General features: G+C 37.7%; 1 protein-coding gene across 1 annotated transcript in view; it reads left to right on the top strand.

Moving 5' to 3' along the window:
* The window catches only part of SBNO1 (strawberry notch homolog 1), a 34,080-nt gene that overhangs the window by 4,859 nt on the left and 3,293 nt on the right, over nucleotides 1-25,928 (top strand). Inside the window, exons 2-31 of the mRNA XM_074159541.1 lie at nucleotides 1,772-1,905; nucleotides 2,553-2,657; nucleotides 4,336-4,645; nucleotides 6,773-6,873; nucleotides 8,047-8,143; nucleotides 9,685-9,845; nucleotides 10,864-10,997; nucleotides 11,145-11,235; nucleotides 12,146-12,307; nucleotides 12,833-12,968; nucleotides 13,046-13,151; nucleotides 14,418-14,571; nucleotides 15,774-15,956; nucleotides 16,170-16,267; nucleotides 16,946-17,097; nucleotides 17,686-17,883; nucleotides 18,177-18,347; nucleotides 18,435-18,604; nucleotides 19,468-19,599; nucleotides 20,350-20,485; nucleotides 20,908-21,020; nucleotides 21,121-21,192; nucleotides 21,672-21,771; nucleotides 22,299-22,373; nucleotides 22,625-22,771; nucleotides 22,851-22,945; nucleotides 23,161-23,253; nucleotides 23,698-23,835; nucleotides 24,509-24,585; nucleotides 25,329-25,522. Of these exons, the coding sequence (XP_074015642.1) occupies nucleotides 1,774-1,905; nucleotides 2,553-2,657; nucleotides 4,336-4,645; nucleotides 6,773-6,873; nucleotides 8,047-8,143; nucleotides 9,685-9,845; nucleotides 10,864-10,997; nucleotides 11,145-11,235; nucleotides 12,146-12,307; nucleotides 12,833-12,968; nucleotides 13,046-13,151; nucleotides 14,418-14,571; nucleotides 15,774-15,956; nucleotides 16,170-16,267; nucleotides 16,946-17,097; nucleotides 17,686-17,883; nucleotides 18,177-18,347; nucleotides 18,435-18,604; nucleotides 19,468-19,599; nucleotides 20,350-20,485; nucleotides 20,908-21,020; nucleotides 21,121-21,192; nucleotides 21,672-21,771; nucleotides 22,299-22,373; nucleotides 22,625-22,771; nucleotides 22,851-22,945; nucleotides 23,161-23,253; nucleotides 23,698-23,835; nucleotides 24,509-24,585; nucleotides 25,329-25,522 (4,033 nt within the window). The 5' untranslated portion in view covers nucleotides 1,772-1,773. The remainder of the gene's footprint in view (nucleotides 1-1,771; nucleotides 1,906-2,552; nucleotides 2,658-4,335; nucleotides 4,646-6,772; nucleotides 6,874-8,046; nucleotides 8,144-9,684; nucleotides 9,846-10,863; nucleotides 10,998-11,144; nucleotides 11,236-12,145; nucleotides 12,308-12,832; nucleotides 12,969-13,045; nucleotides 13,152-14,417; nucleotides 14,572-15,773; nucleotides 15,957-16,169; nucleotides 16,268-16,945; nucleotides 17,098-17,685; nucleotides 17,884-18,176; nucleotides 18,348-18,434; nucleotides 18,605-19,467; nucleotides 19,600-20,349; nucleotides 20,486-20,907; nucleotides 21,021-21,120; nucleotides 21,193-21,671; nucleotides 21,772-22,298; nucleotides 22,374-22,624; nucleotides 22,772-22,850; nucleotides 22,946-23,160; nucleotides 23,254-23,697; nucleotides 23,836-24,508; nucleotides 24,586-25,328; nucleotides 25,523-25,928) is intronic.

The raw sequence follows: 25,928 nt of genomic DNA, 5'->3' as shown, positions 1-25,928 counted from the left end.
CATCTACAAACTTCATCTTTCTCATCTCACCTGTTTCTAATTAGTAAACAATGTTGTAAGCTTCTAAAGTTAGATATGATGATTGCTGTTAGTATTATAGTCTGATGAAAATTAAGGTTTTATCCCACCCAATTAATATATATTGTTTAGTCCCCCTTTTTTCTTTGAGATGGGAGGCTTAATCCTTCTGAAAGGTAAAGCTAACAGGCTGTTACTGATTTTTCTTGACCCGTTCAGAGGTCTAGGAGACAGACTAGTGGGAGGTGACATCCTTTGAAGGAGCTGTCACGTTAATTAAATCTGCTAGATGTCTTTTAATATTTCTTAGGATATTCTATACCTGATAACTACAAACTATACTGTTCTACCAATTCATCTCATCACCTCAAATGCTTTTTAAAAAAATATAGTCTAGTTTTGATGCAGCAAGTGGTGTTTAATGGAATTGCATGTGGTCAGTAGCAGTCCCACCAATTACTGTGTGTTGCTTTGCTATTCTTTTGGGTAGTACAGTCTTTGATGCTTAAAAGTATATCTTTCCCTTGTCCCAGTTTCTTACATCTACTATTTCAATTGTCCTACCATCTCAGTATTAGTCCACTGAAGGTATCTCCCTACGATTGGACAGACTAAAACTAGGAAGAGTAAGAATTAAGTGCCCGAGGCTTTATTTATTACAAGAATTACCTGTTCTGCCGAATGTGCTAAGTAATGTGTGTGACCAACCAGCTGGATGTGGCTGAGCTGCACATGTAGAGAAGGATAAGCAAGTGAATGCTGTTCCAGAGTTTGTGAATGAGTGATACTAAAATGCCTGCTTTAGAGTAGATGTTTGGCTTTGTTAGTTTTGATGTTTCGTTACCAGGGGTGTGGAGAATAAATGAAATTAATTTCTACTTGTGGTGTACCTTAAAATATATAAGCAACTGCTCAAGTTATGTGGACTCATTTAATTTTTGTCTTAGTACTAGGGCAAATGGGCTTCCTTCTTAAGGAAGCAAAACACATTGTCGTCCCTGTTCATCTTAAAACATAGAGTAGCTTTTTTAATAAGTTTTTATGCCGTCTAGAATAGGTTTTTGAAATTAATTTTGCTTGTCCTACGCATAAAGGAGTCTGTGACCTGATGTTAGTGTCCTATTTAATATGTAGTTAACATACTATGATAGTGGTACAGTTGTTCCTTTCACTATACAAACCAAAATTTCTACAATGAATGAATTACTACCTTATGTATTGGCAAGTAAGAAATAAAAGCTTTCCTTATAAGCTTTTTATTGCTGACTTGTTGTTACAAGATAAACTAAATGAGTTTTAATTGTGCTTCCCTTGTGCAGTGTGCTTCACTGACAAAGGCACATGATTAACATAATACAGTCTCACCATTTCTGCCTCTTGGTATTGCTTGTAATGCTTTAAAATGTAGTGTGATGAAGACTAGAAAAGGCATCTCTTTTTTTTTTTTTTCTTTTTAAGGTTATGGGTATAATAGCATTTTGTGTAGTAAACTCTTTCATTCTTCCTGCTTCTAAATGTGGTGGGTATATTGAAAAGATTTTAAAAGAAAAAAAAGAAAACCAAAACAAAATAGAGAAAAAAAAAATCTGCAAACAAAAGAGAGCAAATCTAGAAAGTGAAACTCTGTGCAAGAGACTGCATTGCGTATGCCCTTCAATCCGGGAAAGGAAACTTTAAATGTGAGTGTGTGTGTGTAGGCACAAAACAAATCAAAATTAAATGTAACTTGTACTTATGATTCTAATTTTCTTAGAGATGGTGGAGCCAGGACAAGATCTGTTGCTTGCTGCTTTGAGTGAGAGTGGAATCAGTCCAAATGATCTATTTGATATTGACTCGCCGGACGTGGTTCTTGCAAATCCAGCACCAACTCCAGCTGTTCAGCAGGTTAAAACAAGAACATAATGGTTTGCTAGAGGGCATAAGAGCTTGTGCTTGATGTATTGGGAGGGCGGGAGGGGTATCCATAACAAATGGTTAAAGAATGTGGAGTTTTCATAAATTTCTTGCTTCATAGTATTGAGATCAGAAAACGACTTGCTAATTATTTCTAAACTTTTATACAAAAAAGCAACCTGAAATACACTACTGAAGGCCATATAAACATAAATATACTTCTGGATGTTAAATGGGGGTATTTTGTCGTGTATCCATGGAGAACTTTAGTACCACAGGAGTCTAGCTGCTCTCCTATAAAATGAGCAAAAAGTGAAATATAACACAGTTAAGCTCCATGACAGCATTCAGTCTGCAAGAACATAACCATTTCAGACATAGGCTGAGAACAGTAGTATGTTGAATGGTGACATCACAAAACTAATTACATTTTCACCACAGTTAACTAATAAGGTGTTATATGTTTAACTTCTTCAAATGTGGAATCAACCACTTGATGATCTTTATTTTCAGTGAAACCTTTGTTAGCGAGCAGTTATGGACTTCCCCATTAACTTCCACTTTATGGGTGGATATTTAGTCTTGAGGTTTTTTCCTTGCTAATGTGTTTCCTGATGTGTACTTTCTTTCCTCTGCAGTCAGTGCCACTTAGTGCATTAGAACTAGGCTTGGAGACTGAGGCCACAGCTGCTGTGAAACAAGAACCAGAGACTGTATCAACTCCAGCCTTATTAAATGTTCGGGTAAGAGCTGGTACTTTGGGATTTTGTATGAGTGTATGTGGTGGGATAACCTTGGCTGGACACCTGGTGCCTGCTAAGCTGCTCTGTCGCTCCCCCTCCTCAACTGGAAAGGGGGAGAAAAATGTGATGAAAGGCTTGTGGGGTAAGATAAGGACAGTGAGATCAGCAGTTACTGTCATGGGCAGAACAGACTCAACTTGGGGAAATGAATGTATTTCCAGTTAATAACGGAGTAGGATAGTGAGACATAAGAACAAATCTAAAAACACCTTCCCACCATCCCTGCTTCTTGGGCTCAGCTTCACTCCAGGCATCATTACACATTGTCTCTGCCACTCCTTCCTCCTTAGGCTCTTCCCCTGCTCCAGTAGCTCCTTCACAAACATTTCCAATGTGGGTCCTTTCCATGGGGCGCAGTCCTTTAGGAACAGACTGCTCCAGTGTGGGTCACCACGTGGCCACGGGTCCTGCCAGCAAACCTGCTCTGACGGGGCACTTCTCCACAGGGTCACAGCGTTCTTTAGGCACATCATGCTCTGGCATGGAGTTCCCCATGGGCTGCAGATTGGATATCTGCTCCACCATGGACCTCCATGGGCTGCAGGGGATCAACCTGCTTCACCGTGGGCTGCAGTGGAATCTCTGTTCCAGCACCTGGAGCACCTCCTCCCCATCCTTCACTGACCTTGGTGTCTGCAGAGTTGTTTCTCTTGCATGTTCTCATTCTTCTCTCCCAGTTGCTGATTGTGCAGCAGTTTCTACCCCTTGTTAAATACGTTATTACAGAGGCACTACCAACATCGCATTCTGTCTTGTAGCTGGGTAGAACTGGCTATATCGGACATCAGCGAAGCTTTTCGCATCTTCTCACAGAAGCCACCCCTGTAGCTGTCCCACTACCAAAATCTTGTCATATAAGCCCAATACACTATGTTAGTAAAATGTACGAGACGTGTGATTGTAAAATGCCATTGTCTAGGTTCTACTTGTACTGAGACTGTGAAAGCTTAGTGTACCCCGGGCTTATATGATTTCTGTGACAACACAAAGAAGGACAAAGCAGTACGCAGAAAAACATTTTGACGTGTCCTGTGTGCATGCAAATTCTGAGGATAGGGAGATTGTGTAAACTTGTCTCCTCTACCTGAACTGTGTATCACCTTTTCTAGCTGCAGATAGGTCTGAGCACTGTAGTCTGGTGGTTGCACCTGAAGTGAGAATATAACAAGCAGCTCTGCAGGAAAGTGGATGTTGTTCAGCATGTCTGAAAAAGGCTGCATATGTATTTTAAGTAATCCAAGCTATTTACTCTGACAATTTTGCAGCTAGTTTGTATATGGCAATTCTCTTCAGCTCAGGGTTCCTGTATCTGCAGTAGTCATGTTTTTTGCCACCCTTCATCCTATTTTTTTTATTTCCTTTCTCTTACTGTAAAACAAAATTTAAAAATACCATTCAAAAATACATACAGCAATATATTGATAAATAGACACTTTTTGCTCAGACTGTTGCACCGCAAGGTAATGACTTTTCACATAACATGCTGAAGATGCTAGGTATTTCTTATTACAAGAGTCTTTTAGAAACTGGTGACTCTTATGCTCTGGATGAAAGGCTAATAAAGTCTGCTTTTTCTCCCCTCTGTCTTCTGAAAATTTCCTTGGTTCTTTGTTGCTAGCAACCACCATCCACCACAACCTTTGTGCTGAATCAAATAAATCAGCTTCCAACTTTGGGGACTACCATAGTGATGACAAAAACGACACCTGTTACAACTACGAGGCAGACTATCACTGTAGCAAAAATCATTCAGACCAGCACAACTACTCGCCCCTCGGTTGCAGCACCAGCAGTACGCAATGCCTTGACCACTACACCTTCAAAGGACCAGATTCAGCTGAAAGATCTGCTAAAGAATAATAGTCTTAATGAACTCATGAAGTTGAAGCCACCTCCTAATATTGCCCAACCAGTAGCAACAGCAGCAAGTGAGTTTTCTTCTTTCTTTGTAATTACAGTATTTTAGACAAATAGTGAAATAATACAATGTGAAGATCTTTGCACGTATTGTATTTTCATTGATTAGTAGAATATCACAGTAAAATGAAATGGTCCAGAAAAGCTGATAAATTCTATTCTAACTTTAGTAGTTTTAGAATTCAGGGTGAAGTAATATAAAACATCAGGCTTTAAAAAAAAAAAAAGTCAAGCTTCTAATTTACTGCAAGGAATAATGAAAATGACATTTTAGATTGCAGCTGGGAAATCGGTAAAATTAATTCATGAGCATTACTGAAGTTGATTTGGCTATCTTGAGTCTACATCAGTTTCTGTTCTACTGTGTGCTTGCAGTGGAATTATGACAAATGAGTACTTTTTTTTGGCATTTTCCAAACTAGATTTATAGTACATGCTGGTAGTCCTATAATAGGGGGTTTCCATAAAGCATCTCCTGAGAAACAGGGACAGAGATCATCTATGTTTCATGGGAGACATCAGATCTATTGTTTAAAAACTTAAATCCTAAACACTTGCTGATTGTTCCATTTACTTCTTAAATGCGGTGTTAACTTAAATTCCGCAAGTATTTTGTTACTACACTCCACATCTTCAGTTTGTGATTCCTTGTATGTTACTTCTAATATGTGGACAGCTTATATGGTCAGGTTAATATAAGGGGAAACACAACACATACGTGTTTTTATATGATATGATCCTTTCAGGTTATTCTGGTTTTAGCTTGAGGTTAAGATCATCAGGTTAAGTTTGAAAATACCTCTTGCTGCTTTTTCAGAAGGGTATGTAGGCTTTTTCTGCATTACTATATTTTTCATTGTCTCTGAACTAAGATTTACTGATTTTATAGGCGGGCTTGGAAGTAACCTATTTTTTTCATATGCATATAGTGTGCAATAATTGAAGTTGTCTGTTAGGACTGAAACAAAAAGAAGAGTGTGCCTCCTTGTTTCATTGCTTTCTGTTATGTAGTGGTTGACAGGAAGTTGAGACGCCAACTGGAGTTGGGGTGGGGGGGTAAAGAAGTGAGGAAGAGCAGGGGAGAAGGTTTTATAGGACTGACTTACGTCCTTCTGCTAAATGAGAACTCACAGCGGTACATAAGTAATAGGTAAAATCAATACTCAATAGCTGTTGTAGTGGCATAGCTGCAGAAAATAGTTGAATCTGTAGCTTCTGTATTGAATGAAAAGGAGATATTCAGCTTCTGCATTTCTAATCATATTTCTGTGCTTCTGTTTCTGGATCTTTCTTTGTGCTTATAAAAAGAATAGACAAAAAAAAAGACAAATACTTGTAGAAAATTCAAGGGCAGAGAAGCTCTCGGAAGGAACCATAGTCTTTTATAATTCAGGCAGCAGGACTTCTAGATCGGAAAATACTGAAAAGTTAAATTATGCAACCTCTTTGAGGAAAATTTTATTTGTGCAGTTGTCTTAATTGTTTTTTAGGGCAATTATGCTAAATTCGTTACATGCATTGATTGTCAACATGATGGAAACTTGACAGCTGCTTTCAGTGTTTTACATCTATCCATGTGTAAATTTTAGTTCTGTACTGAGCCCTATTGCCAGTTGCTTCCAAATGTGGCTGAGGACAGGAAAGTTATTAAATTGTCCTCTTGAAGGATCCTGTTATAAACTTTAAACAATTGAGTCCAAAGTGTTGACTTCTTGTTTTACAGAAGTAATTGTAGTTTCTCCTAAGGTGGTAAATGCCACCAGACCAGGTAAGTTCATTTCTATTTTAACACTGGGCTTACTGGTTTGTTGTTAAACTTCAAAGGCTCACAAAATGGAGTATTTCTAAATATGATGTATAGATTTGGTGAAGGTCCAAATTCTTTATTTATACTGAAATTAATACACAACCGTCAGATGTAACAGTATTGCATGTGAAGTTTCTTCAGTCAAAGGAAGTAACAGGATTTAACTCATTGCTCAGGGGCTTGTTAATTTGGACAAAAATAATGTGTTCTTGAAGCATCAGTGTGCTACTGGACATCTTAAACTTATCTTGCAGCTCATTAATACAGAAGGATGTTAATTTGAGTCAATGTTTGGAGGGAATTCCTGTAAAACACAGCTTTCTTTTTGTAGCTGATCTAAGCAATGGTGCAGTGAAGAAGGAGGCTTCCACAAAAGAGGTAGCAAGAATATGGATAAATGATATTAAAATGAGAAGTTTTTCACCAACTATGGTAAGTAATACAAATGGTTAACTTGCTAAAGGGATGTGTACCTCATTGGCCACAACCACCTGTGACTAGTTTCAGTAGTTACTCATATGTGCCTTTTGTGTGGTGGAATTACCGAGTGCATCTGTTTGTTCAAAAGGTTAGTTTCTCCACTGGATGATTACTTGGTTAGATGACTAAAATAACAGCTGTGTAGAGCAGACTGCCTATATAGTCAATGATAACTTCAATAAATTATTGTCCTTAACAGAACCTCTTTGTGTGGACAAAGAAGGGTGTGCTCCAGTTAAAACTGATAAGCATATCACTTGCTCTGTGTTTTATGACGTTTTCTTTTAAAATATCCCCATTTGTGTAATTACCAACAAGGAAACTTGAAGACTTTCTCCAGCATGGCTGACCTCTTGGGCAGTTTGATTTAAGATGTAAATGGAATATCATTCAATTTTCTAAATGTAATAAAAATACAGTCTGATTTTTGTAAACACTTGAGTTTCATCTTCAGTGATGGCTAGAATCAAGCTGAAGTTTGTGATGAACAAGTGCTCTTTAGTGACTGGCATACAGAAGGATTTTCAGATTGCTTTTCTTATATTAAGCAACAACAGTAATTGTGGAAGTTTTTCTTATGTATCTAGCGAGTACTTTAAAAATATTAATGTATTTACATTGATCAAGACCACAGTAAAAAATGGCTGACTGTCAGGCTTCAGCGAGTACTGGCTAGAGCTGTGACTACTGTAACTATTCCCCGATATTGTGAAAGTACATAACGAATGGGAAACTGCAGAGGGTTCATGGGAGTACTTGAAAGTTTTGGCTGTTAACTAGCTGTTGTGTTTTCAAGGCAGCTTTCTTTTAAGTCATAGTTTGCATTTTGTATGCTATAAGAAGTGCTTCTTTTTTAATTCTGCTGATGTGAGTTTGGAGTACTTGAGTCTCCTTGCAAAGCAGAGGAAGTTCCCTGACTCTGTGTCTGTGAAGGGTTGTTCAGAGCGTAACAAATCTACGTTTCCATTTGTAGTTTTCCCAGCTGCTCACTGGTTCATCTAGTACCTGTGTTACAACATTCAAGTGCTTATTTGTGCTCATTTCTTTCCTTTCTCGTGTTAGTTTCTGGGACACAGAGTATTAACAATGTGCTGTTTGACTAATATGAGTATTTCTGTATTCTAGAAAGTGCCAGCAGTAAAAGAGGAGGAGGAACCTGAGGAAGAAGATGAAGAAGAAATGGGCCATGCAGAAACTTACGCTGAGTATATGCCAATAAAATGTATGACCTAGTGTTTTATGTTGAAAGGCTGAAATGTTTTGACAGCTAATTTGTTACTTTTCTGTAGTTATTAACACCAAAACCTAGATACATTACTGTCTGAGTCAACTGAAGAGGATATGAATTTGGTGGGGTTTCCTAGGAAATATATCTTCTATAGTGCTTAGTTTTGAAAGGGTTTTTTTAACAGAATTATCTAGTGTATCTTTGAGCAGTACTTGTTTCAGAAATATGGTTGAACCAAGATCTGGCTTTTCTTACCTGAGTTAAGACACTTTGTGCCTCAGCAAAGGAAATTTTGTAAAGGGATTAAGTGGTCACTGCTACACTTAATCTAGTTTGAGTTTTATGCTGTGAAATTACCCTAAGCACATTCTTCCTGCATTGTTCCTGACTGACGACTTAGACCTGTTTTGTTGTGGGGTTTTTTTAGAAAAAGTTAATCTTCTACTGCTTTTAATTGCTATCCTGTTTTTCTCCTTTCTCTTCTTTTCTCCTTTCTCTCTGCCACTGATTTTTGTAATCAGTGACAAAAAGCTGTTATCTTATTTCCTATGTACGTTGCTGATCTGTTGTAAAAGCAAGGCAAAAAATTTTGCGTGGAGTTTGTAACTAAATAGTTAAATTTTTATTGTCACTGAGGAGATCTGTCAGCAATTAAACCATGTCCAAAAAAGGGCAATGAAGCTGGTGAGGGGTCTGGAGAACAAGTCTTCTGAGGAGCAGCTGAGGGAGCTGGGGTTGTTCATCTGGAGAAAAGGAGTCTGAGGGGAGACCTTACCACTCTCTACAACTGCCTAAAAGGAGGTTGTAGCGAGGTTGAGGTTGATCTCTTCTCCCAAGTAACAAGTGGTAGGACAAGAGGAAATAGCCTACAGTTAGGCCAGAGGAGGTTTAGGATAGATGTTAGGAAAAATTTCTTCACCAAAAGGGTTATCAAACATTGGAACAGGCTGCCCAGGGCGGTGGGGGAGTCACCATCTCTGGCGTGTAGATGTGGTGCTGAGGGAGACGTGGTTTAGCGGTGGACTTGGCAGTGCTGGGTTAACGGTCGGATGATCTTAGAGGTCTTTTCCAACCTAAAGTTTCTATGTCTGTTCTAAATCTTTTCTCCTCTCATACTACTTAAAAACAGCACTGTATAAATAGTGGGAAGAATGTTGCTTTTGCGATTCTGGCATCTTGAGGCCACCTCTGACCTTTCGAGAAGGCAAGGTTTTGACCAGTTTTTCTCAAACATGTAAAGTACACAAATATTTTAATTTTCAATGAGTTGAATTTTATCTAATTTCATAAAAGTTGAAGTGAGAAGAGAAATAAAGTTAAGATTGCAGTTACATAAACTCAGGTTAATATATTCCTTTGTATGCGATACAGTTTAACACTTGACATACTGTTGCAATGAAACATAGTTGTTCTTAAGTTCAGCTGTTGCAATGGACAGGTGTAATTTTGTTTTGGTAAATATAATAACCTGTGCTGCAGCAACAGAATTCTGTATTATGTTGTCATTTTCTCCCTTCCTTCTCCTCCCTCTTCAGTAAAAATTGGTCTACGTCATCCTGATCCGGTGGTGGAAACCAGCTCGTTATCCAGTGTAACTCCTCCTGATGTGTGGTACCAGACATCAATATCAGAAGAAACAATTGATAGTGGCTGGTTGTCAGCTTTGCAACTTGAAGCAATCACTTATGCAGCCCAGGTATGCTAGACATTAGTACAGCTTAAAAGCTAACGTAGAATTTAAGAAGGTAAAACTGCTATCTGACAGGCACAGCTATCTCAGTTTTACAAGGAGATAAAATAGTAAAAGCTTAAAGGTTTGGGTTGCATTAGATGGTGACAGGTGAGCTTCAGTTCAGATAAATGTGAGGTAATACACCTTAGAAAGTTTTGTCTAAACCACTTCCATGATGCTGATCTCACGCTGTCTTAAAACTCAGGAAGGACATCTTGGTCATTATTTTTATTTCTCTGAAATAACTTAATGGCTGCAGTAGCAGCAGGCTGGGGAAGCCAACACTGACTGGCATCATTGAGAAAGGGTATAGAGAACAAGATGGGGTGTTATTTTGCTGCTATATTAAACTTCAGTGGGCTGACATCAGATGTGCATGCATCTCTCTGCATGTTGGGGGGGAAGGTAGTGAAGTTAGAGGACAACATCTCAGGAGGGAAGAAGTTGCCTTATGAAAAGAGACAAGACTGGGGTGCCTGGAGCTGGAGAGAAGAAAAATGAAGGGGAATGAAATAAATGTTTACATAATCAGGAAGGCGGTGAAATCCCACAAAACAACAACAAAGCAGAACTCGGTGAAACTGATGGATTGGTTTAAAACGGATAGAAGAATACTTCATTACACAGGCAGTGGATGTCTGGGTTTGCTACCACAAAAGGCTGTGGGATTACGTATCAGTGGGTTTAAAAAAAAAAGCAGTCAATGTGGTAGTGGACACTACAAGAACTAGACAGATACATACAGGAATTTTACAGCAATTCTAGGTGCTGAGGGAAGAAGGGGGAGAATGATCACATGAAGCATTTATGCTCATATACTCTTCCCTAAACAAAATCCCTACTTCCTGCTGGGAGGAGGCTGCTTGGCTGGGTGAACTGCTGGTCTCATCCAGTAGGATGTTTCTTATGTTTGCTCATTTCTGACAATCCAGTGATGCTTTTTGGAGAATGGGTACAAGTTTTTATGTTCTTTCTCCTGCAGCAACATGAAACATTCCTGCCCAATGGAGACAGAGCTGGATTCTTGATAGGTGATGGTGCTGGTGTAGGAAAAGGAAGGACCATAGCTGGAATAATCTATGAAAATTACTTGTTAGGCAGAAAAAGAGCGGTCTGGTAAGTGTATCAGGATTTGTTAGAGCAGACACTGTAGTGACTATAATACTTAAATTCAGTGTAATCTGTCTTCTGACATGTTCTAGCAACAGCTTTTTGAACTTCTGCTGTAACTTACAGAATATATGCTTTGTTTCATGTCTTCAGGTTTAGCGTGTCAAATGATCTGAAATACGATGCTGAAAGAGATTTGAGAGATATTGGAGCAAAAAACATATTGGTTCATTCATTAAACAAGGTGTGGAAACTTTTTACTATGTACAGTTGAGGCAATACTTTAGGTACGCTTGTGTGACAAGTTGTGCATGTTGACTGTTTTAAGAGCAAGAATGTACTAATTTCAATAAATTTACTGTCTAGGTCTTGTTTGACAGGCCTTAATCTTACAAAGAACCACACAGGGCTTAAAGTTAATCATGTAAATAGGCCCCTTGTAGGATTAAGTCTCAGCATGTGATATTTTTTAAAAAACATTACTCTTCAAGCCACTACTGACGCTACTAGGAGAGTATTTTCTAGACTTCAAATCTTTTAGACTTTGTAGCGTTTTAATTTTTTTCCTTTCTGTCTCCCAGAGTGCATTTGATAGGTAATACATTTTGTATGTAATACTTGAATAATAGACTTCCTCAGTAGTGCAGTTACTTCTGGAGACTGTGCCTTTGCTCAGGGTTAGCCACTTAGAGAAATTCTGAAGTGTGATTACTGAGTGAATTCACTGAACTTAAAGTTTGTTTTGAGCTAGTATTTTTGTTTTGTGAAGTCTTAATTTCTAAAATACCATAAGTGACAATTTCTAAAGCTTTACTGTATCAGCTGTAAATACACTTGACTTATTGGCTCCAAGGCATGCATTGAAACTAAAATCTTAATTGTATTTAAGCTAAGGAAGCCATGTAGACAAAGAATCTGGCTGTTAATCTTTTGAGGCCTTAGATCTAGTCTTCCTTAAGTACATATTTAAGTAAGGCCCTGTATAACCCCTTAACCACATTACCATATGCCAGCTCTGCCCTAATCATGATGTAGGGATACAGGTGGTTCAAAGTGTACACACTTCAGTGTTAAGACCACCAGCATCCCTTAATGGTATGGTAGGTGGGTTTGATGAGGGATCTCTTGAATAATTTCTTATCTCTTCATTGCAGTTCAAGTATGGGAAAATTTCTTCCAAACATAATGGAAGTGTAAAGAAAGGTGTCATCTTTGCTACCTATTCTTCCCTTATTGGTGAAAGCCAGTCTGGTGGTAAATACAAAACCAGATTAAAGCAGCTTCTTCACTGGTGTGGTGAAGACTTTGATGGAGTTGTATCCTTTATCTGGAGTTCAGTTGATTGTAACTACATTGCTACTTAAGCTTGCATCTTTTTATTTGCTGTTTTTTTTTTAGGTATTGTTCTTTATTCATGACAGTAATTGCTTGTGTGCGTGTTCTGACATTAGACTTGAAGTCTTACGAACTTCGTGCCAAATCTATTACCATCATACTGTTGCCACACAGTATCTGGTACAAGAGTGAAGCTTCTGCTTTTTCTATAACAAACACATAAAATTAAAATATGATGGTTAAGAACCTTAAGTTTACACTGAAATTTTCTCCAGTGAATTGTTAATTTTTTTTGATTCATATGTTGGTAATTGTGCTCTTAAGTACCTACTAGCTAAATATTTTCCCCAAAATTTTTAGTGAAAAATATGACTAGTCTCTGAGTTTACAATTGACTACTGCCACCTACTGTAATTAGCAGATTTTCTTGTCTCCTGTTTTAGCTCCCCATTCTAAAAATAAGTGGGACAAAGTTTTTTTTTTTTTTTTCCTTAATTACAGTTCAGATTGTATTTGATGAGTGTCATAAAGCTAAGAATCTGTGTCCTGTTGGTTCATCAAAACCAACAAAAACAGGTCTGGCTGTATTGGAACTTCAAAATAAACTTCCAAAAGCCAGGGTTGTTTATGCTAGTGCCACAGGTATGTACTATTTGGTTTGGATTAAATGTCTCCCTGTGTTTTTACTGGCACTGCTACAGAGTGTGTTCTTCTCCTAGGTGCATCTGAGCCAAGAAATATGGCATATATGAACCGTCTTGGAATATGGGGTGAAGGAACTCCATTTAGGGAATTCAGTGATTTTATTCAGGCTGTTGAAAGAAGGTAATATATGAAGAGCTATAGCAAGAAGGCATATGGTTGTGATTGACTGTGCTTTCCAGTTCCTTTGTCTTCACTCGCTCATAGTCCTCTGCAAACTTCTTCTGTCACACTAAGAGCTTCCTGACTCTAACTTCTAAATCTAGCAGAAATGTAATTTATCTTATGTGGTGAAAAAGGGGACATTTCCCTCACAGAAAATTGCGAGAGCCTTAGAAGCTTCCTGGGAAAATAACCCTCTTAAAATTTGTTATGAAATGAAAATGTTTTGCTGCTCATTGTGAAAACACACTGTATGTGCCAAGTATACTCAGTATAGTTGATGCCTCACTGTATGCAGAAGCCCTCTAATGTTTATGCATTCAGCTTAGGCAGTTTAACAGGAAGAAGCCTTGTTCTTCTGCTTTCTGGCGTAAGAACCCAGTTCAGAAAAAATACGTATGCTGTTGTAAGGTACTTCATATTTCAGAACTTACTGAAAACTAAATATGAGAGGCCAGTACAAAATGCAACTGCTATTTGGTAGGTGAACATCTTAATGTATTATGTTTTGCCTACTTAAAAAGAATTTTGAACACTTTAGGATGCTACAGTAGGGCTTAGTATGCATTTTCTTGCATACTATCTACCTGATGCATGATTTTTCTGGACTGTGCAAATGTAGGCTCTGCTTTGTTACTGAGTATGTATCAAATGAGCAATAATGAAATTACAGGTCCAAGCTTGTGAGCAGGTTAGCTTTGCGGTTGACTTCTGTACTCTCAAGGTATTGCTAAAGGTGTGTTGCTGTTGAAAAGAACTTAAGTTACCTACTAATTTAATTATTTTCATATCAGCATAAATCTGAATAGCTTTTAATACAGTTTGTATTCACTATTTTAAGTCTTTGGTGGAGCTTACAAAATTGCAGTGCAAGATTTTGTTACATATTTGGAGCAACTTCATTATCCTTTTACAGTCAGTAAGGTACTGTCTCCTAATGCGTACTAGGTAATTCAGGGCCAAAAAAAAGTGTTTCAGTATTTATACTTCCTAAGATACGCTTAATTCTCACGAGGCAGGTATATAGTTTTATGTGAAGGCTAAATTTCAAGACCACCTGATTGGATGTGTTTAGCAAGACAGTATTAATGATTTTGAAGACATAGACCTTCATACTTGTAAGCATGCTATTTTCTTCTAAAGCACTTGAGGGTGGTTTGGGTTTTTTTTGACAAATCCTTGCTTTTGAAAATTCTAATATTGACTTAATTTGTTCCTTTATTTTAGAGGTGTTGGTGCCATGGAAATAGTTGCTATGGATATGAAGCTGAGAGGAATGTACATAGCAAGACAGTTGAGTTTTTCAGGTGTAACTTTCAAAATTGATGAAGTTCTGCTTTCACAGGAATATGTTAAAATGTACAATAAATCTGTGAAACTGGTAAGAACATCTTCTTAAATTTGCTTTCTGCATTGAGTTCTGAGAGGTTGAAGGTTACTTGGTTTAAACTTGAATGCTCCTGAAATTTCATGTAGTACTGTTGCCTGTTAAGAGACAGGGATGGCATCTTCTTGTCTCACCTTAGTGTAAAGATTTCTCCTCTTAAGACTTCGCAAAAGCTGTTAATTCATGTTCTGAGTCATAAAAGCTGCAGTGTGGGGTGCATCTTCCAGTGTTTACCAGACCCACTGCCTTCTAGTGGTAGTTCAGAGACCGTGGTCATTGTTGCCTAAGATAAAGCCATTCACCTGTTGGTCATATTTTTGTGCTCCAGTCCTCCCCCTTTAGGCAACTGAGCTGAGAACAAGCTACGGAACATTAGGCTGCACGAACTTCTTCATTGAAGCGCTATGGTAGAGTGGTGCCTGTAGTTAAACAGCGCGGGGTGATAGTTTTATGTGGCAGATGAAATCCAAGGCATTGAAGCTGATTATTCAGCCACTGGTTATCTTTTCATGTTGTTCTTGACTGTTTTGTCCATATGCTAAGCTTAGTGTCTCTTTCCTAAGTGCACATTCTGCTTGTACATTACCACTGCTGTATAAGATAAAAATAATTACTCCTTGGACATAGATTAAAATGAGCAGGGTCTTTACCTGCCTAAGAGGTGCTTAAGTATGACTCTGTATTCAGGTGGTACAGCTACAATAATTAATCTTTGACAGATCTCTAACAACTTTAAAACAGCTCTTTACTTTATGAATGTAGTTTGAAAGAATCACTGGCATCCAAAGCTTTTTACCTTATCTGGAAAGAATTGGTGTAACAATGTTATAGAAATGAAGGCAGTGGGATTTTTCTCTTCTTGGGATCTTGTTTTATACTTAATTATGGGCAGAGCTCTTTGGTTTCTTAACCTGACTGTATTAATGGAGAAACTAGATAAATAGAAAATATTGTCTGTTTGCATTGGTAGTAATGTAACTGTGTCTGCTTTTCATTATGAGACTATTATATTCTGAATTTATTAAGCCATAGCTGTTTCCTTTTGTGAGCTTTGTTTGTATGATGAGTTTCCTTGACTTGCAGTCCCATAGAGCTGTAAATTTAAACTTCTGTTCTGTCTTTATTTTGATAATATACAATGTTTCTGTGTAGCCTTGAAATATGACATGTAAAACAATTGACGTTTTCTTCTTCAGTGGGTCAGTGCTAGAGAGAGGTTTCAACAAGCAGCCGATCTTATTGATGCAGAACAACGAATGAAAAAGTCCATGTGGGGTCAGTTTTGGTCAGCTCATCAGAGGTTTTTCAAGTACCTTTGCATAGCATCTAAAGTGAAGAGGGTGGTGCAGCTGGCTCGGGAGGAAATCAAGAATGGGAAAGTAAGTTATTCAAGACTTGTTTTTAAATATCTTTGTTAAATGTAAAGCTATTAAATATTCTTTTGTTTATAACAAGTATTTTCAGACATAGTAGTATCATGGTTTTGTATTTTATGGTATTGAAGCTTTTTAATGAGCAGAAATTCAGAAAAAAAAACTTAGAAGTCAGTTGTCTTACTGACAATGTATTTGTTGTATTCATTTGTCCTTTAGTGTGTTGTCATTGGCCTGCAGTCAACAGGAGAAGCAAGAACATTAGAAGCTTTGGAGGAAGGTGGTGGTGAACTGAATGACTTTGTTTCTACAGCAAAGTAAGATTGAAGTTTGTTAGAAGTGTCCAAAACTGTCCTTAATCCAACTTAGTTTGTGTAGTAATTTATTCTTTTATGTGTAAAACATGCATCAGTGCCCAGAAAGTTGGGTATCCTTTAGCCATGTGCTTTACTGAAGCTGCCTGTATGTAAAATCTGACAGTATTGCTCAAGTGAACCATTGGTTCATTCCTGGTTCTCCTGGCACTCAGAAATGTTTTGAGGTGTGAACAGCTGGTACTGCTCTACTCAAACTGGGAGGAGTGGAAGACTTGCCATGTGTATGCTGCTTTTATACCAAAGCAAGTTACGATCGTGACTTCCCTCTTTTACCAGATGAGCCACATCCAATCCTGAGACTACCTTGGCTGAAGATCTTAATAAATTGAGTTAATCTGTCGTTTATACTCTGAGCAATAAGAAAATGGCAGTAGCAATATCACTTGATACTAAAAACAAACTTAACAAGTTATAAGTAACAGTGTTGTAAAGTAAATGTCTCCTACTTTTAACGAGGTGACAAATACAGTAATATGTGTGATAATCATACAGAGTGCTTGTGTAATTCCATTCATAAGGAATAATTCTGCAGAGAAGTCAAGCAAGCAGTTAAAATGTTACAGCTTTCTACTTCAAATGAATGCAAATTTGACTGAAGAACCCTTCTTTCTTAAACAGAGGAGTATTCCAGTCTCTTATTGAGAAGCACTTTCCAGCTCCTGACAGGAAGAAGCTGTTTAGCTTGTTGGGAATTGATTTGACTGCTCAAAGTAATAACAATTCACCCAGAGACAGCCCTTGCAAGGAGAACAAAATAAAGAAACGGAAAGGTGATGTTTTAAGTTCTTACACTAATGCCATAGTGAAAATGGCAATTTTAGAGCTGCCAAAGAGTGAATTCTGGAAAAAATATGGGAATGTAAATATCTGTACACTCTTTCATGAAAGAGCATGTATTATAAGTCTCTAAGACTGTTAGACACTTCTATTAACAGCTTTTAAAACTGCTGCTGATGCAACATAACCTGTAAATTCTGGTTGTTGCTTTGCTCAAAATTGGGTTGATCAATTATGGACCGTATCCTGAAATGCCTTGTACAGGTCAGACCACTTCCTGAGTCTGACAAATAAGCAGTCACACAAATAATTGCTTTCTTTTTCTTGAGGCTCAGTAAAGAGAAGCCTAATACGACCTCCCTTCCCCAACTGGTCACATTCTTACTGAAAATTAGGTGATAATAAATCTTGGGAGAAAGGTCTCACTTGAAACTTCGATTAGATTCTTTTAAACAGTTCTGGTTTTAGAAATTGAATATTTTTCTAGTTTGTATGCAGTGGTGGTAAAAGAAACCTCAAAAGTAGAGTACAAGGTCTAAAGTAATCTTTTTTTTTTTCTTCTTCTGGGGTGATGGAATTAGGTGAAGAAATAAGTAGAGAAGCCAAAAAAGCCCGCAAAACAGGTGGCCTTGCAGGTAGCAGCTCTGATGAGAGTGAAAGTGAGTCTGATGCTTCAGATAATGAAGAAAGTGACAATGAAAGCTCCAAATTTTTGAGTTCTGGAGATGATGATGACTTCAACCCATTCAGAGATGAATCCAGTGAAGATGATGAAGATGGTAAGGTAGTTTGTGTTTCATCAAGCGAGTAACTGTATTTGTAGATTGTAAACATAACATCTTTCCTAACCATTTCAGTGAGCCAAAAATAAGAGTGATTGATAAGCATGTAGTTTAATGAGACTGGAATTAGTTCTAGAATGTTGATCTGTAGCTTCTTTAAACAGGTTTTACACACTGGAGTTCAGACTTCTGTCGCCCACCTTTTGTAATGAGAATGTAGCTTTTCAAAGTAAAGGAAGACTTTTTAGTAAATGCTTGAAACTTTCTGAAAATATTTTCTTTAACTCTAGATCCCTGGTTAATTAGAAAAGAGCATAAAAAAAATAAAGACAAGAAAAAGAAGAAAAGTATAGACCCAGATTCTATTCAAAGTGCCTTACTAGCTTCTGGTCTTGGATCCAAACGACCTAGCTGTTTTACTTCCACCGTTGGTACCACCACCTCTAGTACCAACACGTCAGGTAAGAACAAGTTTCTTTGACGTTGATTCACTTTCTTAGCAATCAGGCAGTGAAATTCTAAATCTTAAAGTCTCTCTTAAATTTCAGCAAACAGTAACGCAAACAGCAGCTTTGTAACAAGTCAGGATGCTGTTGAAAGGGCCCAACAAATGAAAAAAGAACTGCTTGATAAACTGGAAAAGCTGGCTGAAGATCTTCCACCTAATACACTGGATGAGCTTATAGATGAACTGGGTGGTCCTGAAAATGTTGCAGAGGTAGGCTGATGTTTGCATTGAGAAAAAAATGCTTTTTCTACTGCAGCCACACATTATCTGGCAGCAGTAAATCGGCGTTGTCATTCTTCGAGGTTGCATGTGACCTAAGTATCTATTAAGAGAATTTGTTTATCGGTTTTAGACAGTAATCTCACAGGGATAAGAACGTAGGTTACTCCCGCTGAATGTTTCTGAATGAAAAAAACTTGAAGATAGTATTAGAATACAGAGAAGAGCTCTGAATGGGTAAATAGGTTATTTCTGAGACTGACAGTTTCTTGTTGGGTAAATCATACTAGCTTCTCTTTTGCTTTATAGTGGTATATTTCTCTAACTAGCCGTAGTCATTGGAAGCTGGTGTATATGAGAGAGAAAGCAGCTTTAGTTCATCTTCGTAGGCAATGAATATTAAGAACATGTATAATAAACTGCGATAGTGAAAAGCTTGATGAATTATCTCTTTAATTTCAGAAACATGTCTTTAGTAAGCTGTCTCTATCAAGTAGAATTGTCACTGATTTAAAAAACCTTGTTAAAATCAGTGACAATCTCAGCTGTCAGTTTAGCTTATTTTGTTAGTACTTTTGGTAAATCCCTTATGGACAGTAATACAGTACTACATCATTTCTACGTAGATGTGCTTTGTTATACTTCCGATTCCCTGAGTTATCTCTAAATAGCAGTTAGTGACATCAACCAAAAAATAATCCAGCTTCTCTAATGTAGTTTTGCTCTTGGAGTAAATCACCAAGTCTATTTTAAGGTTAATATACAATTAAGTAGCATCATTGCTTGAATTTTTTGGTTATGTAATAATTTTGCTATTACCATAATGAGCTTGTTATACCCTTTTATTTTTAAAGATGACAGGCCGCAAAGGAAGAGTTGTAAGCAATGATGATGGCAGCATATCTTATGAGTCAAGGTCTGAACTTGATGTGCCTGTTGAAATCCTGAACATCACAGAAAAGCAGAGGTTCATGGATGGAGATAAGGTAGTCCTTAAAGGGATACAATTTAGAAAAATTTGCCGGATGCCATAGTAACACAAATTTATTCAAATTGTGGCTCTACCATTATCCCACAGTGACTTTAGTTGCTATAAGTACTGGTTAGAAAGCATTTTCCATTCACAAAAAAACTTTCCTGTGGTTCATTTGAGACATGCTACCACAAGAGGGCAAATCAAGTAAACGTAGCTGTTGTGTGGATCTTCTGTGGTCTGTTATTACATTTGAGGGTAAATATTCATGTTCCTGTAAGTGACACATGCACAGTCCAAACATTTACATTCTTTCAAAGCAAATGCATTCAGATACTAGACTGGCCATATCCTTCCTTATACAGTATTAGCAGCAACTTTTCGTCTTCTCTATGGTGTTTGCTCTCAGAGCGAGTCTCCCTGTGTCCTCTCCTTTTCTTTCTGAAGTGCAGGGCGAACATCAGAGAAACCTGCCCTTTAGAATGGCAATGTTGCAACAGGCCGCCTTTCTTCATTTGCACAGAGAGGTGTTGCTGAAAAGTAAAGCAAAACCCCCTCCTTTCACTCAAACTCTTGAGCATTTCTAACTCTGATAGAGAACCATACTTTTTCTCCCCTCCCTGCTTCTTGTGACTGGAAGACTAACAGTGAAACCATTGCACACCCGTGTTAGTAGTTGTAAAATGAAATCTTTTTAGAAACTGAAAACTGAAGCTTGATCTTGGATTTTCGGTTAACTTAACAACTCCTTTCTTAATTAAAGAACATTGCCATAATCTCAGAGGCTGCCAGCTCCGGTATATCATTGCAAGCAGATCGCAGAGCTAAGAATCAGAGACGGAGAGTTCACATGACTCTGGAGTTGCCGTGGAGTGCAGATAGAGCAATACAGCAGTTTGGTAAATAACTTTTTTGTATCCTTCCCCTAGCAAACGCAGTAGTGCTAACTGAACTTACTGCTAATTCATGGAAAATAAGATTGACTAAGTAACCTCTTAAGGACCCTTCCAATTTCCTTTAACCATGAACAGAATCGGCTTTGTTCATAGTTGCAACTAACAGTCTTGAAAGTTTTGGAGAAACCTGGCAAACAAACTCACATTGCAGCTTAGGGGGGGTTTCATGTATCGGGTGTCTTTATGAAAGTTGCTACGACTCTAGAGCATTTGTGTACTACCTTCCATTGGCTGTATTACAGCAGAAACTCATTTTCAGCAGGATTAAGTTCTAGCTTTTTTTCTTTAGTCTTCGAAATTCATAGTTTATTAGAAATGTTCAACGAAGTGGAATTTATTTAATGTATGTGCTTGTACTTATCCAGGAAGAACTCATAGATCCAATCAAGTGACTGCTCCAGAGTATGTGTTCCTAATTTCTGAATTGGCAGGAGAGCAGAGATTTGCATCTATAGTTGCAAAAAGACTGGAGAGTTTGGTAAGATTGTTTCAAGAAGTCTGATCTTTCATTTGAGAAAATACAACTTAAATTTCTTTTTCTTAAAATTTGATTTAATTACAAGGGTATGTCTTAACAGGGAGCCCTCACCCATGGTGACAGACGGGCTACAGAAACTCGAGACCTCAGCAGATTCAATTTTGACAACAAGGTGATGGTTCTATTTCTGTTTGAAAGCTCATGCTGTGGTGCTTATTCCACGAATGACCTGTTGAGGAGAAATATTTCTTCCATCTCCTGTGAAGTGTTTTACTTTTAACTGTATTATTTCCTGAGAGGAGGCCTCTTTCTGAGGTAGACAGTAAACATTCTTAGTTCTCTTTGCAAAGCCATGTGGAACACGAATGCGTGTGTAAATTATTTCTTTGCATTTACTAACAATTCAAATAAACAGTATGTGTCCTTTCAGTCACAACTGAAAGATTAATTTGGCAATCCTAATTGGAAATTAAGACCGGGCTGTTTATATAATGTAGTTTGTAATTGGAAAGCTAATAAGCAGTTCCTTGTACTATTGCAGAGAAAAATGTTTTCTTGTGAACTACAAATGCTTGTTAAACCGTGTGCGCTTGGGGCTGAGGCACAAACACTGGGTCACATTGTTAGAGCAGTTTTCTTTTTCTTACACAGTATGGCAGAAATGCTTTAGAGATTGTTATGAAATCCATTGTGAACTTAGACTCCCCAATGGTCTCGCCGCCTCCTGATTTTCCTGGAGACTTCTTCAAAGGTAAGTGTAATTCACTGGATGTAATAGCTACCTTTTGAATGTTCTCTATTATACAGAAAATGCAAATAATTTTAGAGCTAGAAAACATTGTTACTGTTTAAACTGATCAGCTGGCCCAGAAATGCTCTCACTGGATGTTAATCCTATGCACATTGCTTGAATGTTGAAGGTCATGTATGAAACAAGATGTGAACTCTCAATATAAGACGTGTTCTGTATCTGTTTGGTCGAAGTATTACAGACAGTTCTTTTAACTTCATTTTCCTGTTACCGGTTGCAATATCTTGTTCTGGGCTCCTGTGTAGTGCCATTAGCGGTTTTCCCTGCCTGTGCTTCCTGGAAGGACAGAAGGCAAAGTTCTGTCTTGCTTATTGATGTATTAGGTAGAAATTGCAAGTAATGTATTTGAGGCGTGTCAGAATTTTTGGAATTGGATCCTGAGACAAGATTGCAAAACAAGCTGTTACTTCACTGATTTATTTTTAGATGGCAAAGCAGCTATGATTTAACTTGTTTCTTTTTCCTAGATGTTCGTCAGGGATTGATTGGCGTAGGCTTGATAAATGTAGAAGACAGATCTGGAATACTAACACTTGACAAAGGTATTTGTGTGTTTAGTGTATCTTTAGAATGTTGCTGGGAGTATCATAGATTATGGTAGTGGATTCCTAGCAACAGAACTGAGGTTGTAATTATCTAAAAAGTCGCTTTTTGGGGGAACTTCAGAATGTTTTCCTCATTTCTGAAAGATTTAAGTAGTCTTTTTGAAACTCTTTGAATACTGACTGAGAGCTTGTTGTCATCAAACTTAATCTTCGCTCACCTAATATGTGTATTTCTTATTCTTTTTAAGATTATAACAATATAGGGAAATTTCTGAATAGAATTCTTGGTATGGAAGTACATCAGCAGAATGCTTTATTCCAGTACTTTTCTGACACATTAAATGCAGTTATTCAAAACGCTAAAAAGAATGGAAGATACGATATGGGCATCTTAGGTGAGTAAATCAGTTTTTCAGTACTCTTGTGCTTCAGTGAGAACAGACAAGCAGAATAACTCTTTCCTTTCCTTTTAAGATTTGGGCTCTGGGGATGAGAAAGTGAGGAAGGCAGACGTTAAGAAGTTTTTAACTCCCGGATATTCTACCTCTGGACATGTAGAACTATACACAGTAAGTTAATTCTGTATCATCTTTCTATGAACTAATAAAACTTGCTTGCTGGTAAGGTTTTAAAACATGTCAATCGGCTAAGTGTGTGCTGATTGAGGGAAGGTTCCAGGCCTTTCACTGGGCAATATTTGATTTTTATGGTTCTTTAGTTTCTATATCTGTAACTATTTTAAAGTCACTTCCCATTTAAATACCTCTGCATGGCTCTCTTCTAGATCAGTGTGGAGAGAGGAATGTCTTGGGATGAAGCAACTAAGATCTGGGCAGAACAGACGGGTCCAGATGATGGATTTTATTTATCATTACAGGTAAGATTCTTTATCTCTTGGATTATAATCAGATAAGTTTTTGGGGGTGCTAGCCAAATATGTTGTCTCATCTGAAAAATTTACTGTTCAAATCAATTACTGTTCAGTTTTGCAAAATGCTTTCAATCTTACATTAATCCAATGCTAAGTATGAAGCACTCCTTTTTAGCTGCTCTGGACATTTTGTGATAGGAATGTGAGCCCAAATTAGTATCTTTTATTTAAACCTGCGTCAAGAAACCAGATGCTTTCAATGTAAGGAAAAGTTGTGAGGTTAATGTGGATTAGTGGTACTGTCTTCTAAAGGTGTCATTATTACTGGTTGTCTTTTATTGCACACACATGCACTATTACTCTACAAAGAACACAGTATCGAATCACTTAAGGTAGATACTGTTGGCATGTTTAAGCTTGCAAAATTTTTGGTTTGTGTTTCTTTTCCAGATACGAAATAACAAGAAAACCGCTATTCTAGTAAAAGAAGTGAATCCTAAAAAGAAGCTTTTTTTAGTGTACAGACCAAATACTGGGAAACAACTCAAACTAGAAACGTGTGCAGACCTAAAAAAGAAATATAAGAAGGTAACCATCAAAATTATGCTAATGTTAAACTTAAAATTTTTTTGAAAAGAAATATAAGGCCTTTCTTCCTCTGGTATTTGTGTGTAATTCCAGCAAGTCAAAAACTATGCTTATTTTTCCAGAGCAGAGCTTGTATTTAGGCCTTTTAAAGTGAATCTACGTGGTTTCTGCATTCCTATATACAAAGCTTTCTGAATATAAATAATCTGTGGTGTGGTAATGTAAAACAAGGATTTTTAGCATTTAGCAAGGAAAAGCCTTGCTTCTATGTAAGGTGTAAAAACAAGCTCTTAAATAAGCAGCTGTGTACAGTATATTCTAAGCAATGCTTATGAAACTTCAGCTGTTTGCTGGTAAAGTTTTCAATACTGTAATGGATTATTTTGTTTAGAGGCTGGTAAGATACCCGATACTTCTCTTAAAACAATTTTATGGTATTGAATTTGCAAAAACTTCAGGAAACTCTGAGATCAGGCTGATTTGCTGAGGTTCTGCTGTGTTCAAGCATTTTGTTCACCCGTGGAATAGCCTGAAATTATAGGATAATGTACCTCTCTTCACCATCAGAATGTTGGTGTTCCTGCTTTTCTCATAGTAATGACCAAATTGCTTTTGTTCTATGCAAGTCTTGGCGTGTTTTACTTCATTATAATTCCCACTTTAATTTTTCCAGGTACCTTCTGAAGATGCTCTGCCACACTGGTTAGAGCAGTACAATTCTTCTGCGGATACCTGCACCCATGCTTATTGGTTAGTATTTCTGCGCATGTAGATGCTTTAACTTAAACTGTTTGCCTAAACTGGTTTATCACTGCTTTTCTTTTTCTGCTCTTCATGTGAAATCTTGTGTTTCTTGCTTAAGAATTGTCCCAGTCAAATGACCCAACCTTTGAGTGGCAACATGAAGCTTTGCACGTGCCCTTAAAATCCTAATATATTAGATGCATGCTAATGTATAAATTGTACTCCAGGAGTGGCTTAATGCTTTGTGTCTTGACCTGACCTATTACTGTGGTAGGATAGTTTTGGGGCAAAGAATATTTATACTTCAAGTAGAGAAGAGTGAGATGTCAGAAACAGCTGTTCTTGTGCTACCTCTTCTGTGTCTGAACTCAACAGCTGAGGTCTTAATTCATAAGGAACAGCATAACTGGTAGAAGTTTCAGATTAATATTGGAGCTTCTGAAATACGCTGGTCAGATACCAGTTTCATATGTAACCTGTTCAGGTTCTCAGGAGATCTAAATGGGTAGTGTCTTTGGCTTAGAGCTCTATTTGTACATTTTGAAGATCTGGTCCTAAATAGGCCAACGCTTCTCAAAGCTTTACCATTAGAGGCATAATGTGGATAAAGTGTCCCTCCCTTACTGTGCACTTGCAGCCCTCGCTCAACTCTGAATACGAGTTAAATAACTTCAAGTCTCATTTTTAATTGAATTGGCTACTTTGTGTTTGCAGAATTCTTTTGAAAGCTTTTTTTCTCCCTGGTGTAGGAGAGGCAACTGTAAGAAGGCCGGCTTGGGATTGGTTTGTGAAGTGGGACTCCGCTGCCGAACTTACTACGTCCTGTGTGGTTCAGTATTGAGCGTCTGGACAAAAGTAGAAGGCGTTCTAGCCTCTGTGAGTGGTACAAATGTGAAAATGCAAATAGTTCGTCTAAGAACAGAAGATGGGCAGAGGATTGTTGGTAAGTGGGTTGTCTGCTCCTTTGTTTCCATCTTGAAGTAGTAGAAGGCAGTTGTGACTTACAAGTCACTTCATGTTGACAGTGACGTGGGAAACTTTATAGAGATGCTTCCAAGAGAAAAGGCTCCTCAGTGTGTATGTTGGGGAGGGGCAGAAGTACAACTGGCAAACTGTATTTGTAGTACAAACACTGGTTTGAAGGTTAAGGAATAAATACTCCTTTTTCAGCCAGGCTTTGGAACACTTATTCTCACAGTTCTTTTGATTTACTAGAAACAAAAAAGTCATATTTGGCCTGTTCCAACCAAACTACCTCTGAAGCTGTAAGGGCTGCACTTTTTTCCCCACTTACGGCAAAGAATAGTAAGCCTTTGAAACGGTGGTTTTCTTGGGTTTTGAGCTACTGA

Source organism: Numenius arquata, chromosome 16 (assembly GCF_964106895.1).
Source record: "Numenius arquata chromosome 16, bNumArq3.hap1.1, whole genome shotgun sequence".
Lineage (NCBI taxonomy): Eukaryota > Metazoa > Chordata > Aves > Charadriiformes > Scolopacidae > Numenius > Numenius arquata.
This window is presented reverse-complemented; position numbering and strand designations above follow the sequence as displayed.